The following is a 10837-nucleotide window of genomic DNA, read 5'->3' as shown; positions in this document are numbered from 1 at the left end:
TTGAAAATCTGGCTCTTTACTCTGTTCTCGTGGGGAAAGAACAGAAAAAAGAGGTATTATTCATGAAAGCAAAAGAGACCAAAAAGGCTTCAAAACCAGTATTTCCTGGCTTTGTTAGATTAACTGTGTTATATTCTGGTCACATAGGAAATTCGCATTCTTCCATATGTGTACCTTCTCTTTGGCAGCTTCGCCTGAGCAGGCTCCTCAGGTAGGGACAGGGAGTGCTTTTCTGCCTGGAGGCAGGATGCAAGAGCTACAGAAAAAATCAGGATCTGATGCCAGGAATGTTGTTTTGTTTTCAGATTTCATCAAAACACTTATTTTCACACTGTTATATTTTACTATGAAATGCAGTGATGATTGTTAGCAGTTACATGCACTGATGAACGTAAGGGCGCTCCTAGAGCAGCTTCAGGGCAGGGGGGTGGGAACTCAATGATCTTTAAGGTCCCTTCCAACTCTAACCATTCTATGATTCTATGATTCATATTTGGCATTCACTGGGTAGGAATTACCAATTCTATGGCCATTGAAACCCAAGACAAAATTCCCAAAGCTGTAACAGTCAAAATTTCACGTGGAGCTTCAAGGTCAGAGTTAGTACAGTGTGAAAACCGTTAAATCCAGCACGAGAAGGTAGTTCCAAAAAGGATGCCTGTGCCCTCAGGACCGAGTGCTGTGGGAAGGTGAGGCACCAACACAGGAGCTGGCAGAGCTCTGTTCCCTGTCTGAGGCAGTGCTGCAGGACACTAAAGGACATCACATCGCCTCATGCACGCTCATTAGAAGGTTTCAGCCATTAGGGTTCCCACACAAACACATTCTGCAAAACCCACTCTCTCACATTTCAAACGGGTCTACATCAGACAGTGCATTTTAGCAAATTTTAGATTTGGAGGAGAGGAAATTTTCCCCTATTTTCTTTGAAGAGAACACTGGGTTGCAAATGATTTTATCTTTGAATGCCAATTTAGAATGTAAGAATGCACAATCCAATGTTTTACACTGGCTGGTGTGAAGCAGGGGAAAATTCAGACAGAAATTAGGAGGACAGAGTACTCATTAGCTGAAAAGCAGATGGTAGCCAGCTGGAGAATAATCAGAATAATCTTTCATAGCCTTGTCTTTTTACTGGTCTGAAAGGACTGCCCCAGAAAGACACTCTTAAAAAACCAAAGACTCTTACTATTGAGGTCAGTTCAGATGGAAGGGCTATTAATAACTTTTGGGAGTCTGAGTGGGGTGGAAGAGAGAAATGCTCTACATGCTGGGGAACCTCACACCAACCTCTTATTCAGACATAGATGGTCAAGAGGTCCTGCATCCTCGGACTGCACGGTCAGGCTCAACACTCACACTATGCCCTTGCGCTGTTTGCAAAGAACACCCAATTTTGTTCCACTTTTCTTTAAATAAATTAATCTTTCCGGTTTGACTAATTAGCTGTAGAAAGAAGCAGATAACTTTTCTGTTTACATAAAAAGAACCACAGAACTGGAAATCCTTTGTATATATCGATAACAAGCTAAATAAAAGCTGTTTGCTACCTAATCTAGGGGATAAAGACTAACTTTTCGGTGGCAAAACAGTCTTTTTCCAATGCCAATCTTTGAATAAAATCTAGGAAGTTTTACACCTTGAAATGCATTAACCATTTTTTTTACTTATTGGGATTTTTTTAAATATTGTGGTTATTCAATCTGTTCCTTGACATTCAAACTGAAACCATGTAGTGAAGGTTTATCAATGTAATTAAAGACTTACATAAGTCAATTTTTGCGTTGTGTGATTTATTTAACATGCCTGCCTGCATCCTCACCTGTATATATATGGACCTGCAATAAGTAATAATCAAACTGCACAATCGTTCCATAAAATCACCACATTGTGAATACAGTATTGGTATCCTCTGCGTTATTTTGCATGACCATAGACAATGAACAGCCACTGAGTGAAGAACTGAAGTGATCTACAAAGTACATGTCAGTTCTTCAGTTCTGTTATAACAATTGCTTTCCCGTTTTCTGCTAGGGACATAATTTCCTAGGAAAGGAGGAACACGTCACATATTTATCTGTGGAGAGTGCCATTTTAGGAAAGAATACTTGCTCGATTGTCGGACTAACTCCACATCTGGGATGTGTATCTCGGTGGATTTAAAGCAGCTCACAGATAAGCACCATGCTGGATATCACACTTCAGCTTTACCAGCTGGTAAATGCTTTCCTGCATTGCCAAAGTCATCAGGCCTTTAGCCAGCAGCTACAGTGTCATCCACAACAAGCTTCCTTGCTACGTTTCCTGGGCAGGAGCTGTAACAGGACTCCCCGGGCATCTGAATTTTCAGTAACATCAGTCACAAGTGCCACCGCCCACAAGGATTTTGATTTAGAGTGGTAAAAAGGGGACAGTGTTTTGGTTTGTGGGTTCTATAAAGACCACCTGCCCTTGTACATGAAGTTCTGTGGAGCACCACTCTGTGTTCCCTTGGTGGGTTCAAAAACAGAGATGTGTGCAGAGTTCAAACATGAGGCAACAGTCATCAACAACTTCATGTCCTTATACTGACTGCTGATTAGCACTAACCTCTCCCTGTAGAGTTATATTTACAGCCAGACACATTCTACATATATATGAATATATAATTCTCTCCATATTATTTATATTCTGTGGATATATTATTATATGTAAGTGTGCCTGTGCGGCCACAACAATAAAGAAATAAATCATCTCTGCAGTATGTCATCCCAAGGAGGTAAAAGCAAAGCACATCTCACAGTCTTTATGCTGCAAGTACCTTGCTCTGTCGTACAATCTCTAAGGATTGCTGTACTGTATCTAGCTTCTAGTAAAAATCTGTGTAATCAAATAGAGCTCATGTTTCTGAAAGCTGCCTGTTGCTTCGGTAGTTGACAATGAAATATGGCTGTAGCCATTGACTACATCTGTCAAAATGCCCGAGATAAATCTTTAATACTTGCCAGTTGACTGAGGACACTTCCGTTTGCGTCTATAACATTCGCTACCCTGTACTCCTGGATGAAGAACAGAACATATCTTCACAGTCATCACACAAACTGACATTAGCAAGGGCTACTGTTGGAGTCTCAGCACAGATACCACACTTTCAACAGTCCTTAGAAAATAATCTGGTTCTTATTCTGGAGATGCTGTGTTTGAGGAGAGGATTCAAGAGATAACAAAACAGAGAGGCAGGCTGACACTGCTGTTCTTCAAGCTGTACCTCTTTTGCCGATAACCACCAGACTCTAAGCCTCTTGAAGTCAGTAGGTCTTCAGCAGAATTTGACTGCTACCCAAGGACACGTCAGTGCTGAAGGCTGTCAATCCAGCAAGCTTGCTAACAGTCACTCATCACTCACTGCTAGTTAGAAGACTTTAAACTCAGAAGACACTAATTTTAAAGTTTTTAATTCTAAAAACAACACTAAAATAAAGCAGAAGTGTTAAAACTGAAGTACTGCCACAGAAGAACATATAAAAAAGCACAAGCTTTCACATTCACATTTGATAGAAGACCATATGATATGCACCTTTCTGATAAAAACATTAAAAATGCTAACTCATTAAAAGAATACTGTAAAATATACTATACATCATGCATCACTATAACAGAGCAGAGAGTTTCACAAGGTGTAAGTAGTATTTGTATAACGGAAATGGTTGTATTAAAGGACATCTCTGGATTCTGGATAACCGAAAGATTTATTTTGCTAAGTTTACAAATAAGGTAACTGTAGTATACCATGTATTAATATGAAATTAAAAAATAGAGAAACTTTAGGAGAAAAGTGAAATAAATTAAAAATTTTATTTTCTAAAAATTTGGCTGGACTCTAAGTTGGGATCTCCTGTGACTAGGTCAGCTATGCCTATGCCCCTTGCAGAGATTCTAGTCCCACTCAAAATGTTCTGTATTTTTCTCTGGAGGTCAAACTAGTCTTCCAAAATTCAGAAAGATTTAGCTTTCTACCTCTATTCAGCATCTCTGAAAAATCTAACGTTCCCACTGTGTTTACTTCCCACAGAAGCTGGAGAAGGACTGTAGTGTGCTTCTCCTATCTATCACACAACACACATTCAGCATTAACATGGACCACTAGGCAGCTGCTTGTTTAAGCTACGCAAATTTATACCAGAAAAATTGCATCTACATGTGTTGTTTTGTTCTTGTACCTAGGATCAGGGACAGGCTGGAAGGTGAGGGAGCAGAATAAGGAGTAGTAAATGGTGCTATGTCACCCATAGTCCTCCTCCCAGTTAGTTTTGGCCAATCCAGTTCACACTATGGTGGAACTGCTGTGACTCTTCGTATCCTTCCTTCCTTTCACATACATAATTTTGTTAAGACACTTCAACTCCACTGGCTAAACTCTTCAAAATAGATCAGCCATCAAAGGTAATTTTTTTGCCATAAATAGAACCCTAAAAATTATAAACAGGGTCCACCGTACACCGCTTTGTCTTTAAAGAAAGTCAACACCAGCAATGCTTACAGAACCATGCTCATCCAGAGATCACTTCACGTGTAGTGATGGGTCTCTCTTTACAGGAAATGCTTGCTCAGGAATGACCTTTTCTAAACTGTGTCCTAAATTACACAGTGACTCAGAGGGCTGCCTGATTTCACAGTCAGACAGCTAGCCAGCAACAGTAGGTTCACCACCACTTTGGTAAAAGCAGCTACAAGCTAATGTTAAGAGCAGTTTTTAAGGGAAATCCCAGAGCAGCCAAAGATGAAGGCAGCTATAATGTTGTTTAACAACAGCATGCAGTATCTTTCATTTCTTCTGCTGTCTCTGAAGATAGCAGGTATCACTAAGTGTTCATTCTGTGGAAATATCCCAGACTTTCTTCTTAAATCTTTCCATGCTTCAGGCAACGGAGATGAAACGGAATCAGGAGCACAAGTTCTCATTTTGACTTGTGCCTGCTATGGCTGCGCTGCTTCACCCTCCTCTTTCAATGGGCCTTGCTTTCTAACACTATACACATCTCATTTTTCCCTTCACAAAACCCACTAGGCGTACCCTACCACTAAACAGCAACACTACAATGTCTCTTTCTTTCCTGTAGGTGCAGTTTACAGGCTGGAATGTCTGTTTTTGAAGTGATGGAGGCTGCTGGCAGGGGATTACCCAGCAAAACCAAACCAACAGATAATTCTGGGAGCTACCTTCTGCCCTAGGAGCTGGTGGGCCAGTCTTGTGTCAAATTCCTCAAGTTTTATGCTTTGTTGTATTTTTCCTGCCGCTGATGGGAGAGGGATACCTACGAGTAAAGACTGAGCTAACACATCCACAAGCCCAAAGGGCTGTACTATCTCTTTGCTTACTAATTCAGCAGGTTGATCCTACAGACTGAACACGGGATGGATGCTGGCCTCAGTGAGTGGTTAGTAAGCAGGGCTTGAGAGAGGATCACTGGGAAGGACACCCGGTATCAAACTAAACGAAGCTCTGTTGGGGTCCTGAAGAGTCACAGAAGTGCTGGTGACTGTCTTCTGGCCAGCAGGGGCTTTCTTACCTTCAAGCCAGTATGTTATCATGTCTCCTTTCCCCTAAGGAAGAAAATGAGTCATGGGGTTATAATACTACCCATCATTTATGTAACAATCTTTTTATTACAACTCAAAGCAAGTCCCAAAAGGAGACTGATGTGCCTGTCAGCCACTTTACATACAGGGAAACTGAGGCATAAAACTGCCAGATAGTGGCAGCACTATGGATTAAAACAATGATTTGAAGTCCCATCCAAAACTGGGTCAAGAAGTATGTTAGTCCTCTTATGGAACTCTTACGATGATTTATGATGTCTCTGAGTTACCTTTTTTGATTTCAAGCAGTTATGACAAAGCAACATGCCATGCAGTACTTCCAAGTTTGACTAACTCCTTCATCTCTGAATTATCAGAGTTGTCCCATGAACAAGCCCATGGAATTGGTCCTGGCTTAAAACTAGAGCCTGCTCTCTTCAGGGATGGGAAATAGTCTAACCCAAGGATGCTGAGGCATAGAGAATGGCACGGGTTAAAATTCAGGGACTCCAGGGCACTTTCACACTCTCCTCCCTGAAAAGCCGAGTATAAATGTTGCATACACACCTTGACTTGTAAATTCCCACGGCATACTAACACATACTCTCCAATCTGCTCCAACAGCTGGTATGCACTTGAACTGCACTGTATTTTAAGAGCTGGGCAGAGAGATAATTGTCATATTATTGTAACAGTTTAAACATCTGAGACAGTCCCAGCCCCCTCTGTGTGTCAAAGACTTCAAGACTCATTACTGAACTTCCCCTTGCCTTTTTCATGTCTTTGCTGTCATTCCTCTGTTATTTGAAATGTTCCCACACAGACTCCGGTACCCTGGCCACTTTGTGAGGGCATCTCAGGACAAATATGTGGCTGTCAACAAACACTGCTCTTCACATCCTGCATCTAATATTATTTGTCCACTCTTCATAGATGCCTGGCTGGAGTTACTGACGGGCGCCTTTTTCATCTTGCAAATAAAACCATACATAGTTCCAACTCCTGGTCAATAAAGAGCCAGTACTTTCTTTGAACATAAAGTGTGCAGCAAAGTCTAAACATTAATGAAATTGCCATCCTTGCTCTGTCTCCAAACTTGTAAATAAAAACAGGAAGAAGAGACAATATTACCATAATTCCACTATCTTTTTTTAACAGTGTGATTTTTCCTTAAATGAGAATTTATCTTCATGCAAACCCTGACTGTCGTGCCTTTTCCAAATGATGGAAGAAGGATGAAGAAGGAGGATTGATAGAACAAATTCTGAACACTCGTACTTTTGCCAGGAAGCACAATTTTGCCAAAATTTGGAAAATTACCAAAAAAAACCCCTGGGTTTTATTGTGCCTTGAACATTCTGAAACAGAGTAAATAATTAGTTTCTTTGTTTGAAAAAGATCTCAGGTGGTAGTAGGACTGGCTAAGATTGTCTTATTGATTTTTCTTATAGCAGAAAATAATGGGTTTGTAATTTTTTTGTTTGCTTGTTTAAAGGCTTTCATTAGAAGTCCCAAAACACTCCCTATAGACAGGAAGCACGTGTTTCGACATATCCAAATACATATCTCTGAAATATTCTTTCCAGTAGATATATGATATTTTAACTGGTCATCTTGCTTGGGAACAAGATACTAGCACTCAGATTCCAGATGATGGAAATTTTAATCTACATTACTAATAATTAATTGAACTATTTTAAAGCAATCATCTTAAGGTTAAAACATGTTAATGTAATTGGAGATTCTCAGCTGTACATGGCCAGAGAAAGAAAGAGATAAAAGAAAGCCCTTAAAAGATAAGTTTCACCTTTATACATACATATGTATATATATACTAGATATATAGTTTATAGTGTTGATGTGCCATATGAGAAATAGACTGACATACAGCACGAAAGATGAAATATGAAGAAAGATGGAAGCAGATTTTGAGGGCATTAGTTTTAAAGCAGTTCAGATGAGATGACAGAAGGAGCCTGAAAGGAAGAAGAGAAAGAAAGGACTTATCTGGGAGACTGACAGAAGGAAAATAAACTTATATGTGTTCCACTCAGGCTAGCATTTGCTTTGGAAAAACATATAAAATGGTGAGAAGGAACAGATCCTGGTGGATTCTCAAATCCCCAGGCTAAACCTTCAAAGCCTTCATGTAGGACCACTCCTCTGCCTTTTTGCCTTGTTTTTAGTGGATCATGATAGATGTTGAAAACATCACTTTTTATCTTGAAATTAAACTTGAAAACACATTGGATTTTGCCTAATTATATTGTATTTACAAAGCATTGCAATGTGAGCCATAAAAGTATTCAGCTTCATTTCATGAATGAAAGAAACAAAAACAAGTCATCAAGGGGTCATGAAAATATTTTTACTATAAATTCAGCCAGGAAGGAATAGAAACAGTGGACATATCCACTTATGTCTCATTTTATCTGATTCTTACCCTTTTTTGTTGTAGAGAACTTCAAAGCCGTGAAAATCCCTTTCTGAGACTTGGGGAATGAGGGGATCTTGTTACAAATATCACTGGCATAATCCCCCCAGAGGCAGACTGGACCCAGAAATCAACACTCTCCTTAAAGTATTTGCAGCCATTTAAACAGGACAGGCCTCAAAATTCAGCATAATTTTTTTTTCAGAACTCATTAAGGTATGGTCAAAACCACTTCTGCAGTTTGTTCCTTGTTACCTTCACTGGTAGATTCCATCCTGGAAGCTGTGTTCACAGTGTCTCCAAATAAACAATACCGTGGCATTTTGGTCCCAACAACTCCAGCTACAACTGCCCCTGTTAAAGAAAAGAAAACAAGATATTTTGTCGTTTTAAATCACGTAATCAGTCATACAGCCTCATGGCTGCGTCCTACATTACATTATATCTCATTCATTAACAAGATACAGATTGAGTCTCCTTATTGTCTTATGTGGGTTATACATCTGACTTACAGATGGCTTCCAGAGCCATGAAGGGAATTGCAAAAGGGCCTCAAAGGAGAAATGTGGGAGAAGTGATGATGGGAGGGAGGTAGCGTGCATGAATTAAGGCACCTGCAGAATCGTGTTTCAACACAACAACAGAATATTTTGAGGGGCAGTGAGATAAGAATGCCACCAACAGTAGCTGTGCATGCAGCACTCACTAGTCACACGAAAAAGCAGGAAGAGAAAGCAACCTGCTCCTGCTGAAGGCAGAAAATGAGCATTTTGATTCCTTCATGTCAGCCTCGGGAGATTTAAAATATAGAAGATAGGATCTCTTGCTGAGACAATGCAAGCTGCTAAATTTGCAGATGCTGGCCTGCACAGCATATACCCAACTCTGGTTGTCTATCAAGAGGGAGTTGCAGTCACACACCAGCTTAGATCAGAGAGCTAGGGATCTGAGACTGAAGGCTAGATCAAAGTCAGGAAGCAACTCACTGTTTTGAGAAGAGAACAGCTGAAAAGGACAAGTAACAGACACAGAATGGCAGTCCTCACATCAACAAAGGCACTGGGGCCATGTGGTGTTTTCAATGTATTCCACATTGTGTCCCCAATATTTCAGATATCCAATAATTTATTCTGTTGGGATGATCTCTATGAGGTATGTATTCTATACCACATCAAGAAATTAACTTAATTTTTAATGCAGAGGGAATTCCACTACAGAAACATTTGTTAAACCAGAGGAGGACTGTTTTGCAGGCCTCTCAACGTACCTGAATGGATTCCTGCTCTTATCTTTAGGAGGGTGTTGGGCTTGTGTGGGATCTTAAACGTCTTGCAGACATCCAGGAGGTCTAAAGCCATGCTTGCGATCTCACCGGCATGAAGGATTCCATTCTCTTTGGGCACTCCTGACACCACCATATCTCAAGACAACAACACAACTGTGTTAACCTTTGGAATTACACACAGATTTACCAAAAGATGCTGCCCAAGTTAGAAAACAATAATTCCCTATTCCTTCATATCCTGCAGCAAAGTTGTGTCTGCTGAGCAGAGAAAGCCAGAAACAAATGAAGGACAGGGCAATGCTCATGTGTGTAATTACCGTAGTGCTGAAAAATGTTGCATTTCCTTCTTACTTTTCCATAAGATTTATTCCCTCCTACTGTTTCTTTCCCCCTCCCTCCATTGAGGATGCTTGAAGTGGAACAGGTAGTGGGAAAGTGGATGTTTGATGCCTTTTGTCTTTGGGCAGATATTATAAAGACAGACAATGATTCCCACTGGACATTATCCTATGCTTCCTGCACTGAGTATTACTGTGTAGGTGAAGAGACAGGTCTCTTCAGAATCCCTCAGGTGCATTTGTTCAGGAATTTTATGGTCTAGAATGTGCTCAACCGTGCCACATTAAAAAAAGTGGGATTTTTTTTTTCCACATCTCTCATAGGATTTCCTGTCTGTCTCATCCAAAAATCCTGCTAGATTCTGGTAGGTTTTTGGTGAAACTCAGTTTTAATGGTAGACAATCCCCCAGCAGACTCCCATGACAGCAAATTGAAAGACATTTTCCTAAATGAAAGATACGCAGGAAGATGTTCCTAAAATTTGCTAGGGCTCTGCTAGGAGTTTTCCCCCGGTTGTTTTGTGTGGCCCTTCCCAGAGGCAATAAGCTTGCCAAATCTCCTTCATCTGTTCTTCCTTGTCATCAGATCAGTCTCTATCCTGATGAAACACCCATCGCCCATCATTGTCCACAGCTCAAGGAACTTACAGGCATCTCCTATTGTCTCCACCTTATAGACATCATAGTTATCGATGATTTCATCAAAAGTGGTATAAAGCTTGTTCAAGAGATCTACCACTTGGTAAGGTGTGCTGCTGCTGGAGAGCTGAGTGAAGCCAACAATATCACTGTTAAAACACAACAAAAAGAACATACTCATCCACTGTTTGAATTATTGCAAACTGGTAATTTTAAATTCACAGTAATAATTTCTCAGTGGAACTACCTCAACCTTCTCTTTTTCAACATTTCTTTCACTAAGGATCTTACAGGATATGTTTGTCTTCAAGCTCTTACTTAAACTGAAAACGGGCTTCCATTTAGTCCATTGAAAAGGACCAACTGACCTAAGTCTTTTTGCTCAATGCAATAAACTATTTTTTACAGCTAAGGAAACTATTTTTTACAGATAAACCTTTATCTGCAGCAGACTAAGCAGTCTTCAATTTGGGGCTATGTACAAATGAAAAGAGGGAATTTAATAGTGAAGTGAAGCAAAGACATGCAATTTATATGTTGCTTCATGCACACATAACAAGTCAAAGACTGTAAATCCATATG

At 40.1% G+C, this 10837-nt stretch overlaps 1 protein-coding gene across 1 annotated transcript in view; it reads right to left on the bottom strand.

The window, feature by feature from the left end:
- Positions 1-5418: 5418 nt before the first annotated feature.
- Positions 5419-10837, bottom strand: part of LOC106896411 (atrial natriuretic peptide receptor 2-like) — a 153760-nt gene continuing 148341 nt past the window's right edge. Inside the window, exons 19-23 of the mRNA XM_014956393.1 lie at positions 10265-10404; positions 9261-9413; positions 8249-8347; positions 6127-6218; positions 5419-5583 (exon numbers count right to left, since the gene is read on the bottom strand). Of these exons, the coding sequence (XP_014811879.1) occupies positions 5419-5583; positions 6127-6218; positions 8249-8347; positions 9261-9413; positions 10265-10404 (649 nt within the window). The remainder of the gene's footprint in view (positions 5584-6126; positions 6219-8248; positions 8348-9260; positions 9414-10264; positions 10405-10837) is intronic.

This window comes from Calidris pugnax, unplaced genomic scaffold (assembly GCF_001431845.1).
Source record: "Calidris pugnax isolate Ruff unplaced genomic scaffold, ASM143184v1 scaffold262, whole genome shotgun sequence".
NCBI lineage: Eukaryota > Metazoa > Chordata > Aves > Charadriiformes > Scolopacidae > Calidris > Calidris pugnax.
Note: the sequence above shows the minus strand (reverse complement) of the source record. Positions and strands in the feature narration are given on the sequence as shown.